Here is a 15,827-nt window from a genome sequence, read left to right as displayed (position 1 = left end):
CGGTCATATGATATGCAAGTGCTATGGTTCCATTGCAAGCGATCTGTATAGAATATCATATTATCGAATTTTTTAGTGATGATAAGCAAACTTTTTATGTCTCTTGCACAAAATTAATTAATTCAGAATTGTGTGATGAAACATAGCTTAGTTGTTAAGAAATGTTGTATTTAGAATTGAATAAGGAAACAGATGGCTAATCCACTCGTATCCACGAGAGGCCAATAATAGGATTTAACATAAATTAGCCCTAGGGTGCGGATTTTAACATTAACCGTAGCAAAATTAATACATTCGGTTCGGTTTGGTTAATTGTTATTAACCGCCGCCAAACCGTTTAAAACGGTTTTTCGGTTTCGGTTAATCATTTATCGGTTTCGATTTTTATTCGGTTTTTTTACACAATTTTTATTTGTACGATTTTTTTATTTGTAATGTATTTGATAAATAACAACATCAACTTAAATGATAATATTACATTAATCACCAAGATTTGTCAATTTAGAATTCGTTAATCAAAATTGATATATTTCATAAAGTTATTTTTTGAATGTATACTTAAATAATAGATACGAAATATGATAAAAATATATATTCATAACAATGAAAAAAGAGAGTATATATCTAAACATATGATAAATTTGATTATATACATATTAAAAAAATTATAATTTAAGAGTATTTACATATTGATCTTAATTAAAATTATGGTGTTATATTATACAATTTATCATACTCATGTTAAGTAAATATTATTTAACAAAATATTAGAATTGGGTTATGAGAATCTATAGATATAATATATATATATATATATATATAATATAGCGGTGCGATTTATTTCGGTTAGGTTTTGATACAAAACCGGAACCGGAACCGAAACCGCACCGCTAATTCGGTTTTTGTCGGTTCGAGTTTTTTTCGATTTTTTTAGCGGTTTAATTTTTTTCGGTATAATTTATCATTTTTTTTCGGTTTCAATTTTTTCTGCTCACCCCTAAATTCCCCTAAATTGGCCAATTAACGATTGACCGTACTAAGAGACCCCCTTACAAATTGGGGGAAATGCATACATACGTATATAATATTTAGGATATTGTGTTTGTGTGTGTTAATGTCACCTGCATGGCACTAGCGCCCCAACCTTTTTCTATACGATTCCAACCAACATACATTTGAGTAGTGTATATATAAATCTTAAATTATATGCCCCTTTCGATCAACCATTCTACCAGAGCTCTATTCCCCCCACAACATTTAATCACTCCACCCTATTCAGGTCTCTCTCTCTCTCTCTCTCTCTCTCCCACTCTCTCTCTCTCCCTCCCTCCCACTCTCTCTCTCTCTCTCTCTCTCAAGTGACAACAGTTTTAGCGTAAAAACGCCTAAAAACTATTGTCCTGGACTAATTTTAATAATTTTTCTCGCGATTTATATATTTTTACTGATATATTAGTGCTTTAGTAATTATAATTCTGCTAGAGTGTACGTTAATGTATTTTTCTAATGTGTGTAACCTGCAATGTAGAGGTTCACTGTATTGGAGGCGTAAGCAATTGTAGCGTAAACAGGCCATATGCCTGGGAATAACATTAACAAGTACAACAACAATGCATCCGTTACGTCGAATCGAATAGAGAGGTTGTTACGTGATAGAGAGCTAAGAGAGCTAAGAAGGAGCACTAGGCCTTTTTATTCAAACGAAAGTAGTCATGCTAACACGAGTGGTTCTGGTTCTGGCCTTTCTGAGCTCGATGTACATTTAGGGGATGTCGATGATCCAGGAGTTTCTTATGTCGAAAAGTACTTGGAAGGGGCTTTGGCTGCTCATGCACTTACCGATGGATTTGAAAGCCCCGATGGAGAGCCTTTTAAACAAAGGCTGTTGGTGGTAGCTAATAGGCTTCCGGTGTCTGCAATTAGGAGAGGCGAGGAGTCATGGTCACTGGAGATAAGTGCTGGTGGTCTAGTTAGCGCGCTTCTTGGTTAGTTTGCACACATTTTAATATTTTACGAGTAATATTGCGTTGTTCCTTTTTTTACATTAAATTGTACAACTGCAACTTAAAACTTAATAACTAAATTTAAGTAGCTGTAAATTTTTGAAGGCGTGAAGGAATTTGAGGCGAGATGGATAGGTTGGGCAGGCGTAAATGTGCCTGATGAGGCTGGGCAGAAGGCACTTACCAAAGCACTTGCTGAGAAGGTCTTGTTTTTTTACTTTTATCTTTTGAGCTTGATTTTCAATTCTATTAGGCAAGAAAACAAGCTGTTGTATATTAAAGCTATTCGAGTTTTTTTTCTAATTGATGCAATATAAGGAGCTAACCCCTCCACCCTCCTGCAGAGGTGTATACCTGTATTCCTCGATGAAGAGCTTGTTCATCAGTATTATAATGGATATTGCAACAATATATTATGGCCTTTATTCCATTATTTGGGACTTCCCCAAGAAGATCGTCTTGCTACCACCAGAAGTTTCCAGTCTCAGTTTGCAGCTTATAAGAAGGCAAATCAAATGTTTGCTTCTGTGGTGAACGAGCATTATGAGGAGGGTGACGTTGTGTGGTGCCATGATTACCATCTGATGTTCTTACCCCAATGCCTAAAAGAATATGACAGCAAAATGAAAGTCGGTTGGTTTCTTCACACACCATTTCCATCTTCTGAAATTCACAGGACGCTGCCATCTCGATCAGAGCTGTTACGTGCTGTCCTTGCTGCTGATTTAGTTGGGTAAGAATTTGTATGTGTACTGTAAACTTTAAAGGCTTGGAATCATATCCTTCATCATAGCACAATGAAATACTTGTTATTCATGAATCATAGGATCAGTAACTGCAAATAGGTTGTAATAATACAGTTATAATTAGGGGAAAGAAGTAATTAGGAGTTTATTTTAGGACTGATTTTTATCAAATAAATTATATGCATGTACTGTAATCTCCTTACCTCTGCTCCCTGCTGAACGATGTTCTAGATTTTGTGGACACTAGACAATCTAATTTCTGCAGAAGTCTGTATATCATATATTTGATTTATTCATGTATACCTTACAAATAGTTACGATCGATTCTGCTTTACTGATAAAACTGTAGTTGCTGATTTTTTACTGAAATCCCCGGTATGTTTGTTATAAATTGTTATTTATACACCTCAAGGTTATGCTGCACATATGTTCCTCCTGCTCATATCCTTTTATAAATTTAAGAGAAGACTTGCCAAAAAATTCATGTGATACTAGACTCTCTCCACACAGGATATATAACATTTCTCAATAAAAAGATTTCATATGTTCACTTCTGCCATAACCCTTATAGAATTTTATATTGGATCTGATGGGAGAAATCTTTGGATGGGATAGATATCCAGATATTTATTAAGCTTTTTCATTACATTATTAGTATCTAAAATCTTAAGGTTGGATAAGTTGTCCATGACACAAACATAGATCCGCCAAAACTAGACTACTTGATCGTTTTTTCACACAGAAGACCTTTTTTATTTCAAGTTCCTGTCTGATGACACAAGTTTTACGAGTTGTGAGGACTGTCATGACAATATACTAACTTTAATAATTCAGATTTGAAGTCTATCTTCTTGTAACTAGCACCTTAAGCTTATAATAGATATACCTTCCCTCTATAACTCTGTAATTACAGTGAGACGAATTGCAGTATAGTAACTGCCGTTATGCTTAGCTTGGGTAGACTTAAATAGCTTGTTTCTCTGAGTAAACCAATATTAACATATATATACTTGAATGTCTTTATAATTTGCAATAACTAGATGATGACTTCTTTTTGTAGATTCCATACGTATGACTATGCAAGACACTTTGTTAGTGCATGCACCAGAATTCTTGGACTAGAGGGTACACCTGAAGGAGTGGAAGATCATGGAAGGCTGACTCGTGTGGCTGCGGTATGCATAAGTTAATATTTAAGTCATCAAGTACTAATATCACTTCTTTCAAGCTGTTTCAATGGTTAAATCTTAAATATTATAATGCTGCCTTTGATTGGTTGGTTGGATACACTTAACGTTATAAATGCACGAAGTATGTGTGAAGCAAATTAGATATGGAACATAGGGATGTAGTATTGAAAGGAGGTGAGAGTGAAGTTGATGATACACTGTGCATCGAAGATAATTTTATCTGTGAATAATGCAGTGGAAGGGAGTGAAGCTTATTTTGAACTTTTAGAATAATATGAGTTGAGTAATGGATGTTATAATTATATATGTTAACAATATAGACTAAAGTACACCCCCATTTCCGTCTTATTCCATTCAACCAACTAAATGTACCATACATATGTAACATAACTTCCTAAATTTCGAAGAACATATTCTTCTACAAAAAAAAAATCACAAGAGGTAGGGGAGACTTGGGGTAAGGGGATTGGCGCATCGAACTCGAGATTCTAGGCATAGTTGTTTATTGCTGGCTACTTTCCTTTCTTCCTTCCACTAAATACTTAAGTTGTATATAATTGCTAAATTTCAGTTTCCTATTGGGATAGATTCGGATCGGTTTATCCGAGCGCTCGAGCTTCCTCAAGTGCAAGAACACATCAGAGAACTGAAAGAAAGATTTTCTGAACGAAAGGTACATGCCCGATATTGTACCCTTAACTTTTGATGATAAGCATTTCTTCAGTAGATGTTGCAATATATTATCTTGTAGCAAGAAGGATTGAGCAATGTATAGTTTTTGGAGGTAAATCCAGAAAACTTTATCACTGTTGACTAGTCTTGATAGTTTTTTAGTGACTGGTAATTAGTGAGTACAAATTTCTATACGAGTTGAAGTTGATTTTTTTATTGACTCCATTGTTTTAGTTGGGGATCAATCAAAAATCCGCAATTTTCTACATATGTTACTGTTATTGACAGGTAATGTTAGGTGTTGATCGCCTTGATATGATAAAAGGAATTCCCCAGAAATTATTGGCATTTGAAAAGTTTCTCGAAGAAAATGCATATTGGCGAGACAAAGTTGTTTTACTGCAGATTGCAGTGCCAACAAGAACAGATGTTGCAGAATGTATGCTTTTTATATTCCTGTATTATTCGTTATCTTAGTTCTAAAATTGTGAATGTTACATAAATGTTGTTCCTATCAGATCAGAAACTGACAAGCCAAGTTCATGAAATTGTTGGGCGCATTAATGGTAGATTTGGAAGCTTGTCTGCCGTTCCAATACATCATCTGGTAAGAATTTTGTTTTGTATTAGTCAATACTCAATAATCAACAAGAATCCTCATGACGCATACATGTTAGGTTATTACATAGAAGGGAGCATGTTGAAGAATGCTTGAAAATTACATGGAGTGTGTTTCATGCATTCATATGTATTTAAATTGACCTCAGGAGATTATAATGTATTATGGCTTATTATCATCCAAAATACATTTACATTGTTGCTAAAGTTAGCTGATCATGGACTATTGAACTTTCTTTCCTTGCAACAACTTCTTTTTAATAACAGTTCATACGTCATTACTGTCCAGTGTTGTTGAAATTTTATTTGGAGGTCAGAATCCACAATCCAGACTACAAACTTATATCAAATTGTTATATGCAGGATCGATCGCTTGACTTTCATGCATTGTGTGCACTATATGCCGTCACTGGTATTAATTCTTTTTCTATAGTTGAATCAAGCAAATTACTTGCACTTTTTGGACTATTTGTAAAGTTTCACGGTTGTGCACTCATTAAGAGCCACTTTGGCCTGATTGCTACTGCTATCAATATCTATTTTGTGTGGGTATACATGTATGTATGTATAATTTGTTTTATTACTTGTTATTGGCAAGCAGACATGCTCCTTCTCGTACATCACTCTGTAACTCTCTCATGGATCTACTAGGTAACCATTCAGATAATCAATCTATCCATTTTTGGCGTTCTATCGTACATGAATTCAATTTAATTCATCTAGGAATATTTACTCTGGCTCATCCCTAAACTACCTTATGTGCAGTCTGCTTCCTTGTTTTCCAGTTCATACAGCTTCCTCTTTAGATAAGAAATATTAAGGAAGTTCATGCTTCATCAAAATGTCTAAGCCCAAGTATTGGATATGAAAAGTTCATTACAGCAATTGTTGTCCATTGATAGAATTGTTTACTAATGAATGCAAAGATTACAGTTAAGCTCATTACGTGTGTACCACTATGCGCTGTATACGTATGTTTAATGTTTAAATTTATGCATAGAAATTGTCAATTTACGACTACCTATGGTATTTATCCAAGGAGATTAACACTAAATATTTGTTTGCCTTCTATATAGATGTAGCACTTGTCACATCTTTGCGGGATGGAATGAATCTCGTCAGCTATGAGTTTGTAGCATGCCAAGATTCAAAAAAAGGAGTTCTTATTCTGAGTGAAGTGAGTATTTTACCCTCTATATATGCTTTGCCCAAAATTTAGTTTTTGTATGTACAATTGCTCCTACAAATTGTACAATGTTGGTGATGGACTGTGAAAACAGACATTGCAATATGACAGACCATATCTTTTTCCATTATACCAAGGGCCTAAAATTATATTTTACATATATCCTGTAATATATTCTTTTCATAGTATAAACTTAAAACACTTTACTTGAGTCTATAGCTCCTTGTTTATTCACCTGTCTAACTTGTTTTGATAATTATTAAGAATGTATGGCTACTCTCATAATTTTGTCAGCAGGTCTATAGTGATGTCTGAATCTCGATCAGTTGAAATTGGATAAGCAATATAGATTATGTTTTTGGACTTTTGGTTAAAACTAGAATTCTGTGGGAATATATAAATAAAGCATTTTTTCTAATTTTACTCACTCATGTTCACCATATGTGACATGGGCAATAAATTCTATCTGTTACAGTTACAAGAGTATATTCTTGTGGTAGTGACAGGTCATTTTAGATTATTAATAATCCTTTTCTTTTTCCTTGGGTTTGATCTAAGTCTCAATGTGATTGTATATTCTGCTGTCCTCCTTTGTACAGGCTACTCATTTGTCATTCTTTTGGCTTAATTGTAGTTTGCAGGTGCTGCACAGTCTCTTGGTGCTGGAGCACTCCTCGTGAATCCCTGGAACATTACAGAAGTAGCCTCTTCTATTGGCCAAGCCTTGAATATGAGAGCGGATGAAAGAGAGAAACGACATGACCATAACTTCTATCACGTCACAACTCATACTGCTCAGGAGTGGGCTGAAACATTTGTAAGGTAACACAGAACATTAGTCTCATTTCGTAGTGTTATGTCATATAATGCGTTAATGCACATCTTTACACTTTCACAAAAGAACAATAAGTATGTTTGGTTCTTCATGGAGAAGGCGAACAATAATTAATTTAAGTATTATTTAATAGTCAACGTGTTGTTTTTTAATGTACTTGCTTCATGCATGTGAAATGTACCATGATTGAAATATTAAAGAATTATGAAAAAAAATTCAAAATGCATTTATTTGGTATTTGTTCTGGTGTTTTGTAGTGAACTAAATGACACTGTAGTTGAAGCTCAGCAAAGAATAAGAGAAGTGCCACCAGTACTTCCAGTAAAAGATGCAATCAAGCACTACCAGCAGTCCAGCAACCGTCTACTCATACTGGTATGTTTTGTTTCTCCAAATTTGGCGGCCTTGACCAACTTCCATTAAATAATGTTGCATCCCGTTGAACATATTTGTTGAGTTTCCAGAATATATGATTGTCTAGTTTTATTATTGCTTTCCTGATAAGCATTGATACTCTTTAGGCATCACACAACCACACTAAAAGTCTAAAATTACATGTAAATGGCCTGATATAAAACCTTACCTATATAGCTAGGGTCTATATATTATGTTACCACCTCTTTGTGTATATATATCTCCAAAAGAAATTAAATTAATTCAAGATAGAGTTATAATTGTTCACTAATTGGGTGTTAATGTCCGCAGGGATTCAATGCCACCTTAACCGAGCCAGTTGATACACCCGGTAGAAGAGGTGGAGATCAAATAAGAGCAATGGAGCTGAAATTGCATCCAGACATCAAAGAGCCCTTGTTGGAACTTTGCAACGATCCAAACACAACTGTTGTCGTCCTCAGTGGAAGTGATAGAAATGTCTTAGACGAAGTACTTCCTCCTACTACATCTCCTGAATCTTTCCACTTTCCTTTTGCCTACTGTTTTCCATTCTGATGGAACTAAGTACTTTAACAGAACTTTTGCGAGTACAACATGTGGTTGGCGGCAGAGAATGGTATGTTCTTACGAGCTACAAGAGGAGAATGGATGACAACAATGCCAGAGCATTTAAATATGGAATGGGTTGACAGTGTAAAAGTATGTACCTAAGATACTGTTTCAAATATGTACTGAAGCACAAATCTGAAGGTTGTTTTATTTTCGACAACTTTGCAGCATGTCTTTGAGTACTTTACTGAGAGAACTCCTCGATCACATCTTGAACTACGTGAGACTTCACTTGTATGGAATTACAAGTATGCAGGTAATCAGCATGTTAAGGTCTTGCTCATTTCAAGTTGCAACATGTCACTGTAATTTTTAAGATAAGTGTGCTTGTCCTTTTTCTTATCTTTTTTATAATTGCAGATATCGAATTTGGAAGATTGCAAGCCAGAGACATGTTGCAGCATCTTTGGACAGGTCCAATATCTAATGCATCGGTTGATGTTGTTCAAGGTAGCAAGTCAGTTGAGGTTCGAGCTGTTGGTGTTACAAAGGTGACTAGATTTTTACCTTTTCACCACCCATTCACTCCTCTAAATTGTCGGATTTGATACATTGATACATTCTACCCCCCCCCCCTCCCACCCTTTTACATACAGGGTGCTGCAATTGATCGGATACTTGGAGAAATAGTACACAGCAAATCCATTTCTACACCTATCGATTATGTCTTGTGTGTAGGGCACTTCCTTGGGAAGGTATGATCTAACCCCGAGTTTGGCTATGCTTGGATATATAATTTTATTTTAGTTATGAGGTGCCTTATGAGAACATCCTTCCTTGGTACAGTTACTATCCCTTGCTAGTATTCTTGGCTGTTAAGCCCGTTATTATTAACTTTAAAACAGTGTAGATAGGATAGAAATAATCTCATAGCTGGATATAAAACATTGTAGACAGGATAGAAATAATCTTACCTGTGATTGCAGTGAGGAACAAAGACTTCGTTAGTAAATTGATTGATATTTGACATTTAATTACTACATTAGTGGTTTGTTTACACAAATCGCAGAACATTTGATTGCATGAAATGGTGATCTGCATCATATTCCTTGTGCACACTGGATAGGCACACTCTGCCTTATATATATATAAGTTTTCACGCATTTCCAGTCAAATGCATCATTGAAGGTCCCAAAACTGATGCACTACGCATAGACTTGGAAAGGTTATGATTCAAATAACTGTTGGTGTAGCTGATTTGTGATTATTAGTAGATTCCATTTTTTTAAAAAGTTTATGTAGTGGTTAACCCAATCTTATGCTGGCACAATGAGTCAATGACGAGTACCTCCGTTTGCATCAGGATGAGGATGTCTATTCTTTTTTTGAGCCAGAGCTTCCTTCTGAATCCATCATAGGTCTTCCAAGAGCAAAGATAAATGATTCCTTAAAGTCGCCTGTGGATAAAAGACCTGCTTCAAAATTGCAAAACAGCAAAGGCAGCTCAAAATCATTACAGAACAGAAGTCAACGGCATCCTTTAAACCCGGAAAGAAAGAATACGAACAACAGCAGTACCAATAGTGCCCAGCCAAATGGGCAGCGACCGTCATCAGAAAAGGTATCATGGAGTGTGCTTGATCTCAAAGGAGAAAATTACTTCTCCTGTACTGTTGGCCGAACTCGTTCCAATGCTCGATATATTCTTGGATCTTCAGATGACGTTGTTTCATTCCTAAAGGAATTGGCTGTGGGAGCTTCACCAATCTGACTAACGTATCCATGTTACATACAAAACAAAATGTTTGTCTGGCTAACCTTAACTTATTGCAAACGAAATAGAAAAGAGCCTTGGAATTGCCATTAGCGGATATATAACCTGATCAGATCGTAGAGTTTGCTCCTCTCCAGCACAAAATCCCCACTACTTTATGACTGTATTTACTTTAGACTATGGTAATCTAGCGCGTTGCAAGTTCAATGTAGCAGTTTCAGGTTCTTATGCATCCACAGAGGGGTGCATAATTTAATTGTGGCTCCCGTATTGTTACTCAATAAGTGTTTCATGTAAATCGTTACTAGTATTAGCATCAGAAGAGCTAATGGAGTAATTTATAAATTTTGCCTTTCTAAATTTCTGCCAGACAATATTTAGTTTACTACTGGCAGTTAATGCAATTGATCCGAAAATCTATTACCTTGAATTCGCTAAACTGGCATAAAATATGATTAATCCGAATATTTATTACCCTGAATTCGCTAACCAGCTGAAAATTACACAAATATTTGCTTTTCTCTCCAAATTTAAACTCAGGAACACGGTGTAAGTTTCAAAGGGTGTGTAACTCTACCGACAGCTCTTACAGATGATAAAAAAACTTTTTATTGGTTTGGATTGCTGATTTAAAGTAGATGTACTATTTTGTAGTATTGCTTGTTCCTTTTGGTTTGATCCGCTCTCCCTTTCATTTTTTGCTTATTTCATAGATTTTTTTTCTCACAACTTTCTATTCTATATAGTTGGAAGGAGCTGCAAATTAGTTTGGGACTTCTTCTTAAACAAGCCAAGTAAAGTGTATTTTAAAATTCTACAACTAAAATGAAAACTATGACTACAATCAGCTCATCTATTGTAACAATATACATAGCATTAGAGGTAGAATATAAGTAAAACAAAGAGAACATTTGATTGATATAAAGGAATACTGATAAGATGACACATAAATGAACTATGACAGAATCAGATATTACAAGTGGTGGTAGCTTCAAGAAAAGAAACATATCTATGGAGGGAACACCTATAAACCAAGAAGTTTTATAAATCAAGAAGTTTTGGAAAGGGACTACTATATGTTTGTAAAAGAAATAAATACTTTTGAAACAACATTAAAAAAGATAGTCAGGCATCAAATGTAGTATGACAATAATAATGGCCTAAGCCTATAAATATATAATAGTAAGGTAATCAAGACTGTGGAGGTTGCCCGAAGTTTATCATTTTATAGTGCCAAACCAACACCTAGGCTTTCTTGTTGGGTTCAAAAACATACTTGATCAATGATTCTTTGATTGACAGCAACTCAGGGAACTCAGTCTTCAATTTGGAGCCATCCATCTCATTATTGCTTCGAGCTGCTACAATCACTTTGGCTTGCTCTTCCAGTGTGAAGTTGGAGTATTTAAAAGATGGGTCAATATATTGCTTGTACATCTCCAAAATCTCATTATGGCTTACAACTCCAGGGTTGGTAAAGTTCCATATGCCTTTAAGGTTTCGCTTGGCCATCTCGATTGAGATAGGTAGCAACTCATCCAAGACAGTCATACTGTTGGGAATATTAACTACCTTATTATAACGACTAATTTTTGTGATGAAGTTGCGTGGGTTACTGAGGTCTGATGATATGGGCATCCGAACTCTGAGGGTGCACACATTGTCATAATCTTTCAAGAGTTCTTCAACCTGGTTTTTAAGTTGAGTACCTTAGTCTTCATTTCATTACATTATGTATAGGAAAAAGAATGCATAATAATATTACAGCAAACGTACCATGGCCTTAGTCTTTGAGTAGAATGATCCATGAAAATTTGGCGTGTCTTCTTCCTTAAACCCGATGCCAGAACCTTCAGGGTGTGCAGCATCATACTCAAATATGCATCCAGTGGCAAAATTAATCATCAGAAGACCTTGCTCTCTGCATACATCAGCTAAAGTCAGTGTACCAGTAACATTGGTACGAATGGTTTCTGTTTTGTGAGATTCACACCAATCGACATTGGGTCTACCAGTCACCCCAGCAGCATTGAAAACATGCGTGGGCTTGACTATCTGGAGATCAGACACTAGCTGTGATCGATACTCTAGACGTCCCCTTCCATATTCATATTGAATTCCTTGTTTTTCACATAATTCTCCAAGCAGACCACCGATCCACCCAGTCCTACCATAGATTAAAAACTTAAGGGCTGCTTTCTGAGGGCCTGTCTTTTTTGATTCTGTAGGAGATAACAGTGATGGAGCAGATTTATCAACAATACGAGAAGATTCAGAGTCACGGTTTTCAGATCCATCAAAGTGTCTCTCAATTCCACCAGGCATCATCAGCATTCTTGGATGAGGAAGCAAGGCTCCAGATACATCTCCCCACCAATCAGGGTTGCTGGTATACCAGTCCATGGTCTTTTTTAGCCCTTCTTCCCATGTAGTGCGCTCAGCCCAGCCCAAGTTTTTCAACTTCTGATCGTCTAGAAAATACCTCTGATCATTAAATGGCCTGTTCTCCACATAATTAATATTTTTCTCGGGATCCATGGAGAAAAGTTCACAGATGTCTTTGGCAACATCAGTAACTCTCCTCTCCTTCTTTGTCCCAATATTGTAAACATGGCCAACCTCTCCCTTGTGAAGAACAACCTCAAAGGCCTCAGCAACATCCTCGCAATAGAGATAACTCCGCACATTGGCACCATCCCCATGAATAGGAAGTTGCATTCCCCTCATGGCTAAAAGGATGAACTTTGGGATCAATTTCTCCGGAAACTGATTAGGACCATACACATTATTTCCCCGGGTGGTAATAACAGGTAAACCATATGACCTGCCATAAGCCATGACAAGCATCTCCGCACCAGCTTTAGTCGCAGAGTAAGGATTAGTAGGAAGAAGCTGCGAAGCTTCATGATTACCCACAACAGCATCCTCATCCGTCTCCCCATACACCTCATCCGTGCTTACATGAATAAACCTCCTGATCTGTCCAGTCACTTTGCAAGCTTCTAATAGCACGTGAGTACCATAGATATTATTCTTAGTAAACTCAAAACTGTTACCGAAAGAATTATCAACATGAGTCTGAGCAGCAAAGTGCATAATTGTATCAATCGACTCAGTAATCAAAAGATAGTTAACAAGATCAGCACTTCCAATATCCCCCTTGACAAACTTAAAATTGGGAGCAGTCCTCGAGGGATTAAGATTCTTAAGATTAGAGCAGTAATCGAGCTTATCAAGCACAACGATCTTATAATCAGGGTAGCTCCGAACAAGACGATTAGCTACATGAGACGCAATGAAGCCAGCAGCTCCCGTAATAAGAATATTCTTAGGCGTATAATTAGCCATATCAAAGCAAATTCCTACCAGTAACAACACATCCAATAACAAAAATTCAGATCACGCAATTTAAAACAAAATTTATCCAATATTACGACAAAGCCTAACAAATTGGGGTTGAGTTTCGAGAGCGATCACAACGAGATTTAAACCAACTTACACAAATTTAACAAAATTTAAAGCTACGGATCTAAATAGAGAATGCAAACGATAACAAACAAGGTATTATTACGTACAATGTGTGATATATATAGGATACAAATTAGAAACTAAGGTAGATCTAGTAGGCATGTTAAGATTTGTCTATGGTTAAAAGGTAATAGTTGCAGATCTATCTATGTGCATAAATTATAAAACAGCAGCATTGTGTTTTAAAAACAAGTTTTATAATAATTAGCTGAGAGAGAGAGAGGTAGAGAGGGAGAGAGAGAGAGAGAGAGAGAGAGACTTACAATGAAGATTGATGCAGGGAGAAAAGTGGGGTTTGAATGAAAGGAGACGCAGCAAAGACTGAGGGAGGGAGAGAGGGGGGGCAACACCGTGTAGAAGAGCGAAACGTGAGGAGAGACAATCGTCGAATTGCCCCTTATTTATAAGCGCCAACTACCCCTCTTTGCATACAACTTTATTCATAAATATACGATACAATTATTTATACCTAAAATCCCTTTAACTTTTTAATAAATTTTAAAATTTTATTATACATCAAAAAAATTTGTAAAAAAGGTTTACAAACTCGTTTTTTATCCGTTTTTCATAACTAATTAAAGTAATTTTTGTTACATTTAACATTATATTGAATTTAACCGGCACAATTTTGGAATTAATTCAAGTCTAATCACCTTTTCAGACTCGAGTTTTGCATCAATTATTCATCTGCCCCGTATTACAAAAACGCTCTTTTTCGCCTCTAAAATACTCAAAACTTATATTTTAAATCTTGGACCGAGAAAAAAATCGAAGGACTAGGGAAAAAATCGATGTAAACCGAGCGATCTAAGATTTAAAATGTATATCTTCAGTACTCGTGGGTAAAAATGAACGTTTTTGTAATACATGGACAAATGGGTATATTAGCGCAAATCTTAAGGTTTAAAATGTCATTAAGCCATTAATTTTTTATGCAAATAAAGATAATTATTTATATCATCATATTATATTATAATTGACAAAATATTAAAATTTTGATTAGCGGCACCTTTTTGTATATATTGTTTTATTTAATTACCCTTATATAACTTTGCTTAATTAACATTGTTTACAATATCTTTGTAATACTACTATTTTATTAAAACATTAAAATTTTAGTGGTGTACTTATTTTTTGATACTCGGTTGTTTCACTTAATTACTCTTATATTTAATTTTACTGGTATGGATCTATACTATATGCACTCTATATATTATATTGTAATATATCAAATATTAAAAGTTTGATAGTAAGTCGTTCGTATAATATTTTACTGAAATTATTTTATTAATCTTATTTAATTATTCATGTTATTTTTTATTAATTAGCCTTACTTAATTATTTTTTAGAAATATTATTATAATCATAATTAGTATGTAAATCCTTCAATTACCTTTCCGACTAAAACAAATACAAAAAAAAATTTCAGCGAGAACACTACTTCTACTTTTTTTAAAAAAATCAATATTCCAATTATTAATAACTTATATCGTAACTCTCATTTATCTATACTAAATTATAATAAATGCAACATGGTATAATTTATAGTTTGATTAATTCATGTATTAAGTTACCCTTTTCAATCACAATCGTCGAATTTTTTAATTAACTGATCAGAACTGTAAGATCCAAATGCTAAAAAAATGCACCGCCCAGATTTGCGAGTTCAAACTCCTCCAACAAAAAATATTTTTATAATTATTTATAAAATTACAAATATATTTATAGGTTGGAATCACACTAATAACAAAATTTTATATTAATATTTATAAAAAATACTAACAAAGTTCACATGTTTGAATCATGTCTACATAAAATATTTAATTATTATTTATAAATAAGGTTAATGGTTCAAATCTCATTAATCATATACTATTCAATATTATATTATATTATCTTAAATTAAAAAAATATAAAATTATAATTACATAATTATTAATTTTAGTGCTTAATTATTTAGTATTTACATTAGAATCTTAATAAAATTATAAAAATATAAATATAAAAATAATATTACATGCAATTTTATTTAAATTCCAATAATATTACATGCAATTTTATTTTATAAAATAAAATATTATATTATAATTGATAATAACTGATCAACTAACTTGTTCAATAAAAACACATTATCTTGTCTATTTTTTACATTTTTCAAAATAACACTTCTAATTATATTATATTTTATTTTGAATTAAAAAATTAAAAAATATTAAAATTTTATACATTGAACATTATATAAGGCAGTATTTACCAAATCTTAAGGTTATAATTTTTCTTAAACATGGTTAATTACAAAATTGCAAATCGTACTTTTACAACAGAAAAAA

The 15,827-nt window shown here is 34.3% G+C and overlaps 2 protein-coding genes across 2 annotated transcripts; one reads left to right on the top strand and one right to left on the bottom strand.

The window, feature by feature from the left end:
• The first annotated feature begins 1,144 nt into the window (after positions 1-1,144).
• Positions 1,145-10,318, top strand: LOC141701041 (alpha,alpha-trehalose-phosphate synthase [UDP-forming] 1-like). Its single transcript, XM_074504685.1, has 18 exons — positions 1,145-1,279; positions 1,529-1,985; positions 2,109-2,206; positions 2,348-2,736; positions 3,810-3,924; positions 4,511-4,612; positions 4,900-5,050; positions 5,130-5,218; positions 5,593-5,641; positions 6,306-6,406; positions 7,050-7,237; positions 7,508-7,625; positions 7,956-8,135; positions 8,223-8,345; positions 8,424-8,511; positions 8,616-8,746; positions 8,852-8,950; positions 9,559-10,318. Exons 2-18 carry the CDS (start codon positions 1,577-1,579, stop codon positions 9,964-9,966), a joined length of 2,838 nt encoding a protein of 945 aa, XP_074360786.1. The 5' UTR covers positions 1,145-1,279; positions 1,529-1,576; the 3' UTR covers positions 9,967-10,318.
• Positions 10,319-10,859: 541 nt separating this feature from the next.
• LOC141701042 (trifunctional UDP-glucose 4,6-dehydratase/UDP-4-keto-6-deoxy-D-glucose 3,5-epimerase/UDP-4-keto-L-rhamnose-reductase RHM1-like) lies at positions 10,860-13,916 on the bottom strand. Its single transcript, XM_074504686.1, has 3 exons — positions 13,761-13,916; positions 11,746-13,331; positions 10,860-11,658 (listed from the first exon to the last, which is right to left on the bottom strand). Exons 2-3 carry the CDS (start codon positions 13,315-13,317, stop codon positions 11,215-11,217), a joined length of 2,016 nt encoding a protein of 671 aa, XP_074360787.1. The 5' UTR covers positions 13,318-13,331; positions 13,761-13,916; the 3' UTR covers positions 10,860-11,214.
• Between the last annotated feature and the right edge of the window lie 1,911 nt (positions 13,917-15,827).

This window comes from Apium graveolens, unplaced genomic scaffold, assembly GCF_009905375.1.
Source record: "Apium graveolens cultivar Ventura unplaced genomic scaffold, ASM990537v1 ctg3261, whole genome shotgun sequence".
NCBI classification, from domain to species: Eukaryota; Viridiplantae; Streptophyta; class Magnoliopsida; order Apiales; family Apiaceae; genus Apium; species Apium graveolens.
The sequence above is the reverse complement of the archived record's forward strand: the minus strand, read 5'-3'. Positions and strand labels throughout refer to the sequence as shown.